At 42.7% G+C, this 13,845-nt stretch overlaps 1 protein-coding gene across 2 annotated transcripts in view; it reads right to left on the bottom strand.

Annotated features, from left to right (window-relative positions):
- Positions 1 to 13,845, bottom strand: part of DHRS7C (dehydrogenase/reductase 7C) — a 35,301-nt gene that overhangs the window by 7,147 nt on the left and 14,309 nt on the right. For both annotated transcript variants that reach the window (XM_063456080.1, XM_063456081.1), the window contains exons 4-5: positions 13,107 to 13,317; positions 9,334 to 9,426 (exon numbers count right to left, since the gene is read on the bottom strand). In XM_063456080.1, coding sequence (XP_063312150.1) covers positions 9,334 to 9,426; positions 13,107 to 13,317 — 304 coding nt within the window. The remainder of the gene's footprint in view (positions 1 to 9,333; positions 9,427 to 13,106; positions 13,318 to 13,845) is intronic.

Raw genomic sequence — 13,845 nt, 5'->3', positions numbered from 1 at the left:
AAAAGTAAAAAACTAAATTGAACGCTAATTTTGGCCAGTGTTTGTGACTAAGTGGCTACTAAAAAAGACTGGACATACACCATTTGCAATACATTGGGTTGTCTTCTTTTGCAAATGGTATGCCATCATGGGGGTAATTCTCATTCCTCGGCTACCATAAGCTCTCAAAGGCAACGTAACCAACCTGGCCATTTTCAATGTAAAAATAAATATGTATTTTACCCTGTAACTTTCAAAAACGCTATAAAACCTGTACATGGGGGGTACTGTTATACTCAGGAGACTTTGCTGAACACAAATATTAGTGTTTCAAAACTGGAAAATGTATCACAACAATTATATCATCAGTAAAAGTGCTGTTTGTGTGTGAAAATTTTTTAAAAAGTCACTTTCACTGACAATATCATCGCTGTGATATGATTTACTGTTTTGAATCACTAATATTTGTGTTCAGCGAAGTCTCTTGAGTAAAACAGTACCCCCCATGTACAGGTTTTAGGGTGTCGAAGAACGTTACAGGGTAAAATACAGTGCTAACAAATTAAATTCTCTGGACTTTCGACCTGGGTTGGCAGGCAGGTCCCTTAAATTGCAATCAATAAAATTACTTATTTATGTAAAAATATTACATAAATACACATGTAGAATTTAAATATATATGCATATTTATATATTTGAAGTCTACGTGTATATTTATATAATTATTTATGTAATTTTGTATATGGACATATGTATATTTCGTATTCTTTTTATTTATTTATATATACATAGATATATATAGAATTTCATTCTAAGTGTATTTTGATATAAATATATATACATTAATATCAAAATACAGTTAGAATAAAATTTCATATAGAAAAATATTTTTTTTAACATTTTTATTATTTTTACATTTTTTTATTTAATTTAAATTACTTATTTGTATTTTATAATAATATATATACAATATATATAGTTATTATATATATTATATATATACACGTGTGTAATTTAATTATAAGTGTATTTTTATATTAATATATGTACATATTAATATAAAAATACACTTAGTATGACATTATATATATGATATATAGATGTATATTATATAGATATAATATATGTCTATATATCATATATATATACACATATATAATTATTATTTTTATTTATTAACTTTAACTTTATTTTTTTTTTTGATTTTACACATGCAGGGAGACTGCCTGTCAGCACAGACAGTCCCCCTGCAGGCAGACACATGGACACCTATTGTGACCATGTGGTCGCCCTGTTGGGCGATCACATGGCCACAGGGGTCCTAATCCGCCATGGGGAGACTGTCTGGGCTGCAGGCAGTCTCCCCACACCGGGACCAACGCCGATCGCCGCCGGGGGAACGACGGCGAACGTTAGGACGGTTCAGGGCCGTCAGCGGTCGTCAAGGCAAAAATGCCGATGCAGTCCTGAACCGTCCTCGGTCCTTAAGGGGTTAATGGATAAGGCAGTGGCTGAGTGACAGGCAACAGAGGGTTGTAGTCAATGGAGTATTTTCAAAGCTTGGCTTGTCACCAGTGGGGTACCTCAGGGATCTGTACTTGGACCCATTCTCTTTAATATTTTTATTAGTGATATTGCAGAAGGTCTTGGTAAGGTATGTCTTTTTGCTGATGTTACTAAGATATGTAACAGGGTTGATGTTCCAGGAGGGATAAGCCAAATGGCTAATGATTTAGGTAAACTAGAAAAATGGTCAGAGTTGTGGCAACTGACATTTAATGTGGATAAGTGCAAGATAATGCATCTTGGATGTAAAAACCCAAGGGCAGAGTACAAAATATTTGATATTAGAGTCCTAACCTCAACATCTGAAGAAAGCGATTTAGGGTTAATTATTTCAGATTACTTAAAGGTAGGCAGACAATGTAATAGAGCAGCAGGAAATGCTAGCAGAATGCGTGGTTGTATTGGGAGAGGCATTAGCAGGAGAAAGAGGGCCGTGCTCATTCCAATGTACAGAACACTGGTGAGATCTCACTTGGAGTATTGTACGCAGTACTGGAGACCATATCTCCAGAAGGATATTGATACTTTACAGAGAGTTCAGAGAAGGGTTACTAAACTGGTTCATGGATTACAGGATAAAACGTACAAGGAAAGGTTAAAGGATCTTAACATGTATAGCTTGGAGGAAAGACGAGACAGGGGGGATATGATAGAAACATTTAAATACATAAATGGAATCAACACAGTAAAGGAGGAGACTATATTTAAAAGAAGAAAAACTACCACAACAAGAGGACATAGTCTTAAATTAGAGGGGCAAAGGTTTAAAAATAATATCAGGAAGTATTACTTTACTGAGAGGGTAGTGGATGCATGGAATAGCCTTCCAGCTGAAGTGGTAGAGGTTAACACAGTAAAGGAGTTTAAGCATGCGTGGGATAGGCATAAGGCTATCCTAACTATAAGATAAGGCCAGGGACTAATGAAAGTATTTAGAAAATTGGGCAGACTAGATGGGCCGAATGGTTCTTATCTGCCGTCACATTCTATGTTTCTATGTTGTACTTTAAAATCTTGTTTTACACCATCAAACACATTGCCAGTTCTGCCATTCTCACTCCCCAAATCCATTGTCTCCCCCCCAGAATTATTCACATAAAAATGTCAATATCAAAAGTTAAAAAAACATAACTTTGTAGAGACAAGTAACTGTCTATGTCACTATAACAAATTATTTAAATGTGTTTTTTTGTTTTTTGTTAAACACTCCAAATCCCTAAAGGATTTCAGCTTGCTGACTTGCTTTAAGAGTTAACAGAAGCCCTCTCTATATTTAAAAAGAGGAATCAATACTTTTGCAAAACTCCAAAGTAGAACCCTCCCAGCTATTAATCAGACAGCAAGGAAGGTGCCCATCCTGATTACTCTGTGTCACAGCACGTAACAGAAGGTTGTGCTTTTCATGGTGAAGTAGTGCCACCCAGTGAGTCGATTGCCTCATATGTGCTCTTCCCCCAATACTTCTGTATGAGAAGCTCACTACTGACCAAGAGATCATCTCTAGGGATGGGTAGACCCTCTCGCCGCTGGATTACAGGTAAGTAACTTCTTTTGTTTTTCTGGGTCACCCTTTCCTGACGTACATGTAAATAATATAAACACTCCAGCATTATAATATAACATATAAGGTATTTATATATAATGCCAGAGTGTTCCTTTACGGATCCTATTTCTTAATGAAATGAGTCGCTCAATTCATGACAGCAGGGCTGCACAGTGCTGCCAAAGCTCCATAAACTGTTTTTTTGGGGACCAAACTGTGATCATATCAAAGTGACACAATTTGGACTTCAGGTGTTAAAAGACTACATAACCACAGCAATGTTGTAATGGCACTGTTATATAGCATCGTGTTATAAAATAATTTGACGGCACTCTATAAATATCATAATAATAATAATAATAATAATATGTCATTACCGCACAGCCTATACGTTCCCCATTCTGTAGTGACATCAGAATATGTATGTGCTATATAAATTAAAAGTGAGGATTATACTTTTGCTCAGAAATCATTCAGCCTTTGACGATCCTGACAGCAGTGTTTTAAATGGATATTGATATACATGGGCACTATATCTACTATCCATAGTGTGGCCGTCAAATTGCTGTAAAACCCGTTACATATACATGCCTTATACAAGGCTATTTGCCAGGTCCAATAAAAGGGGAACGGTCACTTTTCTGGTTATTACGCCACTGAATAAATCATTGATATTCACATATAACTTGTGTTTAATTTATTTTATGTGATACCTAGTTTTCTATCTATATTTAGATTAGATTAGGAAACACATTGCAATCCAGGTTAATCCTGGCACAGTCATGGCACACATTTCATTGGAGAAGGAGAAATAGAAACATTGGGGAGAGATTTATCAAGGTGTTCAGTTTGAAAATGTGTTGCAAAAATGCAGGAGAGGAGTCGACCAATGAAATGTATCCGTTATTCAACGGGACGATTACCCTACATTTAGTAATCTAGACTACTTTATAGTACAGAACATTATGATAAATCTCTATTAGTGATATCCCGAACAGTTCGCCAGGAACCGTTCGCTGGCGAACATAGCGTGTTCGCGGTCGCGAACACGCGCGATGTTCGGTCCGCCCCCTATTCGTCATGGAGGTGGGAGGGTCTGGGAGGGAGGGTCTGCTGCTGATTGGCTGGAATGTGTCTGCTGACTGTGAGGTACAGGGTCAAAGTTTACTCAATGATGACGAATAGGGGGCGGACCAAACATCTCTATTGTTTCACTTAATCTCTTCTCTGCCTGTTTTATTTAAACTGACTGCCATGTGCAAATGACAAGATAGAGGTACCCAGTTGCTGGATAAAACCGTATTAATTTGTTCAGTACATGGGATAATTGAACTTAGTATCAAAAATATTAAAAATGACAGCTCTCCGTAACTTTTACATTTTGGTAAAGATATAAACCACTGTGCTGTGCCAGGTAATTCAAGATCGGACACTAGGTGGCAGCACATGACTACAACACGTGTTACTGACAAATGCTTTGCTTTCATATGAATAATTATGTCATGAAATAAGTACTTAAAAATGAGAGTAACTCCTGAAATAAACTTAATGTCATATTTATGTTCCTAATGCAATATTTCTGTCAACGGAAATATAACTGCTTCTGGTGTATGGGGACGAATTAGTTGCAGAATACAGAACAGATAAACTGATGGGCAGACTTGTAGAATATGGTAAATATGGCAGATAAATAAAGATAAAGGGCTGGCATGGGAGATTACTTTTTATTTCCATCTCTGCTCACTTCAAGCTAAGAAAAAAAAAAAAAAAAAAAACATCAGCAGACTTCTAAGTTCTAGAGACACTAACACCCAGAACTCCTGGTCCTCATTACAGGCACCATGTTGGTGGAGTTGAAGTAGGACATACTTGAGTCACGTGATCAATTATCTTGGTGCCCGTCCCTAGGTATTGCAATGGGGACACTTTGCCGACCTTAGAACTCTCTTAATTGGCTCATGAGTTAGCTAAACAGCTCTGTGCACTGGAATGTCCAGTCCCGATAAATGTAAATGTTTATTTGTTACCGTAATCATTACTGCACCCACTACTATTGCTATAATAAAACGGTCCCAGTTAAATAAAGTAACAATTAGAAACACATGCCCAGTTAACAATTTGCATACAAACCATAAAATCACTTCAAATTGTTATTTAGTTGAACTAGTTCATTACTTTCAGGTGGCCCAGTTGACTTTTATTTATAGTTATTTCAGCTAGATACATCATGTTCTCTATGACATATATGACATATTTTTGCTGTGGAGCAGTACAGAAGATATACTACACAATATCGTGTATAATCAGTGGGCTATATGAGTGAATGCAGTCACTTTGGGTACACTTCTTCAGCAATTGAAAGTACTCCACACAAAACAGGGCAGCATTTTTCCTGCACTACCCAACATAATTAAGACAGATATGTGGCCACAAAATAACAACCCAACCTCATCATGTCAGTTTCATGATGGATTGAAGGATGTAATTGGTGTGTGTGTGTGTGTGTGTGTGTGTAATTGTGTGTGCTATGGTTAAAGTAGTGTAAAAGACTGGATGTGTTGGCAGTGGCAGTGTCTTGTATGAATGGAGTAAGTAGTGTATGAATGTCCAGCCTTGGTGTGGCGTTACTTCTCAGGTGGGCTGACCAAGTGCTAATTCGACCAATGCGAGTGTCTATGATCAGTGTTGAAACTACCATGGTGGCAGGGGTCGCAGCTGCGACCGGGCCACCCTGAGGAACCCTGCGACTGGTTGCACTCCGCCGGGGCTGCGTGTTTAGGGATCCATCGGATGGCCCATGCTGTCAGGGCCACCCGATAACTATGGATTTCCAGGTGGCCCGGGCCCTGCTGCAGCACTTTAACAGCGCAACTGGGGCCCCTGAGATGACGTCAGATGCTGGGAGGAAGTGACTGCTCCGTCACTCCTCCCAGCGTACAATGGGAGCCGCGCGGGAGAAAGGAGGAGGAAGTCAAAGTTGGAACTCTGGCTCCCATCAGGCTGAGCCACCACTGGACCCCAAGGAAGTGACTTAAATATTTGGTATATTTGTTTGTATGTATGTGTATGTGTGTATGTATGTGTGTCTGTATGTGTGTGTTTGTATGTATGTGTGTCTCTGTATGGATGTGTCTGTGTGTGTGTGTGTGTGTGTATGCATGTATGTGTGTTTGTATGTATGTGTGTGTCTATGTGTGTCCGCATGTGTGGGGGGGCAACGTATGGGAGGCGGAGGTTAGACATAAAGGGGGCGGTTGTGGGGGATAGACATAATGGGGCGCAACAGGTCCCCGTGGTTTCTAGTTACACCTCTGTCTATGATCCATAGATTATAGCTGACATGGATGACTTATTTTTGTAAAAATTGTTGAATTTACACTTCTCATGAACTTAATTAGATTACCTCTTAAAATAATAGATACATAATTTGAAATGGTACACAAAACAACAAAATATTACTGGTTATCAGGGCCGTCTTTAATAATGGATAGACCCTGGGCAAGTATTTGCTTGGGCCCCCTGGATCCTGCCCCCTCTCCCCTCCACACTCCCTTGCAAGCAAACCCACCCTTCAGTACAACCAGTGGCATAACTAAAGTAGAGAGGGCCCTGTTGCAAGACTTTTTCACCCTGTTATCGCAAGGGTGGCCAAAAGGTAAATCCCCATCTGTCATGCAACTCCAACAATGATTGCAGGGTTGTATTTAGCAATGAGCAGTGTGTGTGTGTGTTAGAATGTAAGCATGGTTTTGTATGGAGTATGTTTGTGTGAATGTAGGGGTGTGTTTGTATGTGGTGTTGATGTTTGAATGCATGCATTTATGTGAGTGTTCGTTTTTGAATGCAGGAGTGTTTTTATATTTAATTTTGTGTTTAACACAGAGGTGTGTTTGTATGTAGTGTTGAAGTTTGAATGCAGGGGTGTATTTGTTTGTAGTGTTGACGTTTGAATGCTAAGAGGTATGCACATACACCGCCACACACATACAGATACATACACTGACATACACTGACACACAAGCCGATACACACACTGCTTACATATAGATACACAGATACACACAATGAAAACATACAGATTAACTGAAACACATACAGACACACAGATACACAACCTGACACACATAAAGATACACAGATACAAACACTGACACACATGCATATACACAGACACAAATATACACACACATACTGACTATATACAGATGCACAGATATACACACTGACACCTACACACAGATACACACACACTGACAATATGCAGATACACAGACACATCCTGACACATATACTAACAGAGACATATTCTGACAGACATACTAGCAGACACACACACACTCAGACACAGAAACTGACAAACATACTGAGACAGACACACACTTAGACACACTTACATTGAAATACATACTGACAGACACACTGACAGACATACTGACACACACACAGTAACACACACACACTGACAGATACACTGACAGACATACTGACACACACACAATACACTTACAGACAAACTGACACACACACAGACCGACTGACACACACACTTAGACACACAACACACACAATACACTGACAGACATACTGACACACACAGACTGACACACACACACTTAGACATGCACATTTGATATTCACCCTCCATTGTCTTACCTTTTGCTGGAGGGTGGCTTCCCTGGGGTCTAGTGTGCTGGATGGGGTGGCTGGGAGTTAGGGTCCGGCTCTCCCGGCCTGGCCCTGCTTCCATCGGTTTCCCCCCCTCCTCCCTTCCGCACGGCTCTGAGTTAGGTGGGAGGAAGTGACACACCGTCACTTCCTCCCAGGTTGCAAAAAAGCAAGAGGCCCGGTCACGCTGTTAAAGGGCCACAGTGCCCAACCGGGCCCTTGCTGATAAAAGCCCACCTGGTAGTCCTAAGTGCAAGGGGCTACCTGATGGGCCCCCTTAGTCTGTGGGCACGCTGCCCACAACAATTTATTTTAGGATCAGTGATCCTAAAACAAATTGTTGTGGATAGAGGGAAAACTGGGCAGCTGCTTTGAGCCCCCCAGGAGTAACTGGGCCCAGGGAAGCTGCCCCGTTTGCCCCGCGTTAAAGACGGTCCTGCTGGTTACCCACAACCAAAATGGAACTGGTTATCTATAATGTACATAGAGGAAAGGATGGGGCAAATGTAGATTGGGGGAGTGCCCGAGTCATGCCTAGGGACATTACTTGATGGTATTCATCAGGAATCAATCTAAAAAAAACCTACTTGTCATTTAGGATTTTATTTTCTCTCTTATGCCTTTTTGAACTCTTCCACCAATACAGGGCAGTTACCCCATGCATTCATAGCCCGTCCTGTAAAAAGAGATTTGCTATGTTTCTCCATAAATCCTCACCCAAACACCCACGGGATTTTGAAAAAATGCTACCTTATCACTTATTAGTAATGCACATTCCATATCATCCGTGTCACCTCTCTATTGCAAGACGAATACCATAAGCAGATTGCGGTTATTCTTTATTGAAAAAGTGGAGTGTATGCCTTACAAACCTAGTTATACCTGTGTATTTAAACACTACTGTACATTATTTAACGTACTGACACATCACGTGCAGTCCAGTGGCAGGGTATCAGTCAAAACAGTCTCTCTCTTTAAACAGAAACATTGATACATATTTAAAGAGACATTCCAGACCCTTGAAGCATGTCAGCTTGCTAAAGTGCTTTATGTGTGAAGAGTATGTGCATTTTCTAATAATAATAAATAAAAAAGGGGGTTGGGGGTGGAGAGATATTTCAGTAGAAATTGGACCTAATAAACCTTGTTACACCCCCCTAACTGTCAATCAGTCAACCGGTCCTGTTAATTCCTAGTTTGTTTAGCTCAGTGGGGATAAACTTCAGAGACAGCAATTGCTCAGAGCATCTGCCACGCAAACACTTCTCATTGAGCTGCATTGGGAAGTCTGTGATTGGACAGCCACAGAAAGTCTAGGCGGAGTTAGAAGGGGAGGGCTTGCAAAGGCTGCAGACAAGAGGTCTGTCGTCTTTGTAAGCTGTTTTTAGACATAACCCTAATGAAAAAAAAAAGGCACAGTGGGATTAGTTAATTATTAAACTACAAACACAGGTATTTGTTTATTTATTTTTTTTGCTTGGGGGTGGAGTGTTCCTTAAACAGACTGACATTTAATTGTTTTTACTTGACTCTTACACCCCGTAGCATTCAAACTGCCCAAAGAAATCTAGAACACTCACATGCAGCACGGAATGGAACTCCTAACTTCCCTTGGATGGTATTCACCAGCACAATCTGCCCTGTTCTCCTTGATATCATATGAGGCAAAATAGCTGTAAATAAAATAAAAGATACATACATTTTTTTTTTAATAGAGACACGCAACATACAATGCTGTGTTTTCATTTAAATTTCTTTTAAATATTTAGCACATGACATCACAATCCAGTTTTGCCCAGGCACAGCCAGGGCACACAATGCAAATATGGAGGAGACTTAGAAACATTGTTTCATTTCTCCTCTTCACTGTATGCTCTCTCTATGCTAACTGCCAGATGTAAAAGGCAGAGTTTATTACAATGATTGACAGGGAGACAATATGGAGGCGCCCAGCTCCACGACAGAGAAATTCCTCTTTAATTGGGTCATGTGACAGCCTTTCTCGGTAAAAACAGTGCTGTATTAGCTAATGGCCTCTGTGAAATCATTCTAACTGCCACATATCCAGACATGTGGGTTCCCAATCAAAGCAATCTGCCTTGATTTAAAGCATTATTTTTGTAGACAATCAGTCTTCAGAGTAAATTACCCTAACAAAACAAGCAATCGTGCCTTTGGGACATGAAAAAACTTGTATGTGGTATATGTTGTAAGGGCAGATGGAGCCAGTTCTAAAACGAAATATCCAAGATTTGGGACATAGAACAACATTTGTTTTATTTCAGGCTGAATTGCTGATCGAATGCTATTAAGATGCATATTTGGCACAGAATGCAGCTGGTTACATTTCATCTGACTAAGTTATGAACCAGCAGGTTAAATTAATGGATACGGGTCTAATAATCATTACTGTGTACAGTAGGATTGCTTTCCCTGGATTTTTTTTTTTTTTATCCTGTCCATGAATTTATAAAATAAATCTCTCTAATTTGCACAGTCCTTACGTCTGTTCTTTGGCAAATTAAATACTTTTGCAAAACATGAGATAACAAGTGCCTTATTTATTAAGGTTATATAAATAATATCCCAACGCTCCACCGTTTATGAAAGTGTTTAGGGAAGAAAGGAGGAAACAGTTCTGAGTGGAGCAAATACCATGAAAGCTAAAAGCATCGTCCGGAACATGTACAAGGCCGAACGCCCACAAATTCATAACACACTGGCCAGGTTAGCGTTGGTCCAAATATTTTTACATATGACTGCTGACCCATCCTCCTTTTACCTTCCCGTTGCCCTCCCAATAAGACACCACACACTTTTCTTGTGGATAAGGGCAACGGCCACAGCTTTATTAATTCAATTCCAATAACCATGACCTGTCAGCTGTTGGGCGGTTAACCCGTACCTGGTAACCACGCCTGCGAAAACAAACAGACAACAACAAAGACAACAAGAAGAAGAACAGGGAGTCGGTTATAACATATGAGGCAGAACATACAGCTGAAAACAACCTGACTGCCACCTGCCCAAGTGCTTAAGCGCATCCTCCTAAGCCCCAATGTGAAAGGAGTGGGTAGTATAAGAGGACGGGTCCAACCCCACTCCGCTCACACAGGACCACAGAACCCGCGAAAATTGGAAACGACTCAGAGAGGTCCCCTCCCGATGAAGAAGGGACCCCTCTTCATCTCCCCGCGCTGTCAGGAACTCTCGGACCATCCCGACGGGACAAAATGGACTGCCTGTCCTGCCTATGCTAACTCGCGCCCCCACTCCTTTGGAGTCAGTCTTAGCCCGTCGAATTGACAGCACCAACCCATGGTCAGAGATCGAGACATCCGACAGTAGCAGTGCCGCTGGCGCATTGGCCCAAGGGGCCACCAGTTCCCTGACCCGAAGGGCCCCAAAAAAGCATAACAAAAATGCCACCCGAAACAGTAGAACCTCATACCCCGAACCTCGTACCCCGAAAAACAGACCTGCAGCAGAAATTCTAACAACCTATATAGCACCTCGAAGGAGATGGGTCGTCGAGCATCAGGGCGACGGCTCTTCTTCCAACCCTTCAAGGCCCGCACAACGCAGAAGGCCTTTGTAGCATCCTGCCAACCAAACCATTGAAATAAAAAGGAAAGGGCGGCCAAGTGACGCCCTGCGACCGCCGCCGACTTACCTGCTGCACATAAGTTCTCCAGAAGAGCCAGCGTGTTACGCAATCTCCCTGCCTCCGATGAAAGATCTTCAATGTGCACCCCAAAATCCATACCGGGACTCACCGCCATTTTCTGGCGAAACTGCTGGTCATAACGAAACCAGCACTCACCCCCAAAATGTTATAGGCCCCCCAAATCAAATCCAAATATCCGAATAATGACGGCGCCCGCTCTGGCCACCGCCGCGAGAGAATACCCGCGTACACACAGAAGCCCTGGAGCCAATTCCCAAAGGTACGCGGCAACTGCTTACCTTTTTCAACTTCCACCATCTCCCCAAGGAGAGGAGATCAACAAACTCACCCCTTAAAATTTTGTCCTTGACGTCCAAGGGAATGTGCATCCCCAGGGGTGACAATTCACACCCCGGCAGGCACGGGCGAGCTACGGCCGCCACGCCTGCTTGACTGACAGCCACAGGAGGGGTTACTGCGGCAAAGGGGGGCCCCCACCAGGAAGCCTCTCCAGGACAGCCCTCAGCAAGCTAACTACTTCCCCCTGCCCCTGCAACCCTTGCCCGCTACACTGAGCACCCTTTCCTACCCTTGTCCCCCCTGCCAGCGCAGCCCAAGCGCTAGCGCAATACTCACTGGGCGTTGGGGCAGGACCTGGCCCTGGGACTCCATGGAACTTCTCATTATCAGATGCAGACTCTGTGCTCCCTCCTTCCGATACTTCCGGGGACCCGCGGTAGCCTGCTTGGCCCGCCCGCGGTCCGGCTCTCCTGCTTCCGGGTCCAACTTCCGGCGCACTCTGCAGCCACACAGCCTGTGACGTCCGCGCTCCTCCCCGCGGCAACGTCACGTACCCGCTGTGCGCAATGACTTCATTGGAGGACGTACGCACGCTACGTGCCGTGCGTGCTGACGTCACTTCCTGTGGGACTGTCGGACTGCGCGATCTTCCGGTGATGCCGGCGCCATCTTCCTCGCCGCCATCTTGGACCCTCTCCGCTCCGACTGGCCGGGATCTACCTCCTTCCAGCGCTGGGGACGTCGCCACCGCAGCTCCGGCACCTCTGCTCTCCCGACTCCGCCAACTTCTCCTCTCACCGTGTCGCACCAGGCTAGGCGATAAGCGCGACGGAGGCCGCGACCGCCGGGCCCCCTGCCCGCCAGCTCCATCCACCGACACAGCCGCCTCGGGGTCAGTCCCAGGGACCGCCGTGAACCGGACATCAACGCCTCCAGTGCTCCCCGACCATGGGAGACCTGGTACTCCTGCAGCAGCCTCAGCAGATCAGGTTCCGACATGTGGGCCATGCGTGCGGGTATGTGGAGGGGGCACAGGATGACAGATTGCAATGCAGGGACTAACAAACGTTCTTATTTTTTCACAGGGCCTAATCCAGCCAGCACAGAAATTTTCAGCAGTTTCCTCCAGAGTCTCTGCTGACTGGTAAGTCTCCTCCCCACTCCTCTCCCCAAACCCCATATCTTTGCAACATTTTATCCAATTTAGCCCAGCCTCCCCCCCCCCCATACATGGGCAGCAGTCCTGATCCCCCTTCCCAAGGTGTACAGGGGGAAACTGATTCTTAACATCTAGATATATTCTGCTAATCTATAATAAAAAGCAAAACAAACTTTTAGAATCTTATTTTACAATCCCGAATTTGGCTAAAACAGGATCCCACGTACCTTTTATTAAGGTAATGGGACCGAAGTAATTGGCATCCATGATCTTCCTGTCCAGTTCGAGGGTGACGCTGTGTGCTGGTCCTTTTATCTTCATACTTGCATTATTGATTAACACATCCACACATCCATAGCAATCCAAAATCTCTTTTCCTACTTCTTGAATGGTATGAATATCCCCGATATCCAGGAAAACAAGTTTAGGTGTGAAAGTCTGGGAAAAGACATGAGATAATAAGTAGATAATACAGAGATCGCTCCGGTGGAATGAATTGTTAGGATTTTATGAATGTTTTGAAGTTTGCGAATTCTTTTTGAGAATGGTTTCTGAATATTTAGCAGCACTCGGTGGGATTGAGTTAAGGAAATTGTGATCTACTTTAGACATAGTTGTTGTTTTGAGTGATCGGTAAACAGTGTTATCTTGGAGTAAACAACTGTACATGTAGGTGCTGGTTAACATCTACACACTTACAATGGTTATCTTTGCATAATCAAAATTCTCCATATGACCTTTTAGAATTCTTATATCTTCTACTGTTTTACCCATAGTCTACGTGAATGGCTGTGATTTCCTGCAGCAAGTGTAATGTAAATTTGCTGCCACGTGATTCACATTTCAAGGATACTGGATTCATTTAATTTAGGCTATGTTTGCCTTTGCAACAGATTTGGAGATACAAAAAACGCGGATGGCCTATATTCTTCCACCGTGCCAGCCAGTCAGCTGCTGAGTCAAACT

The sequence above is a fragment of the Pelobates fuscus genome, chromosome 5 (genome assembly GCF_036172605.1).
Source record: "Pelobates fuscus isolate aPelFus1 chromosome 5, aPelFus1.pri, whole genome shotgun sequence".
In the NCBI taxonomy this organism is placed as follows: domain Eukaryota; kingdom Metazoa; phylum Chordata; class Amphibia; order Anura; family Pelobatidae; genus Pelobates; species Pelobates fuscus.
This window is presented reverse-complemented; position numbering and strand designations above follow the sequence as displayed.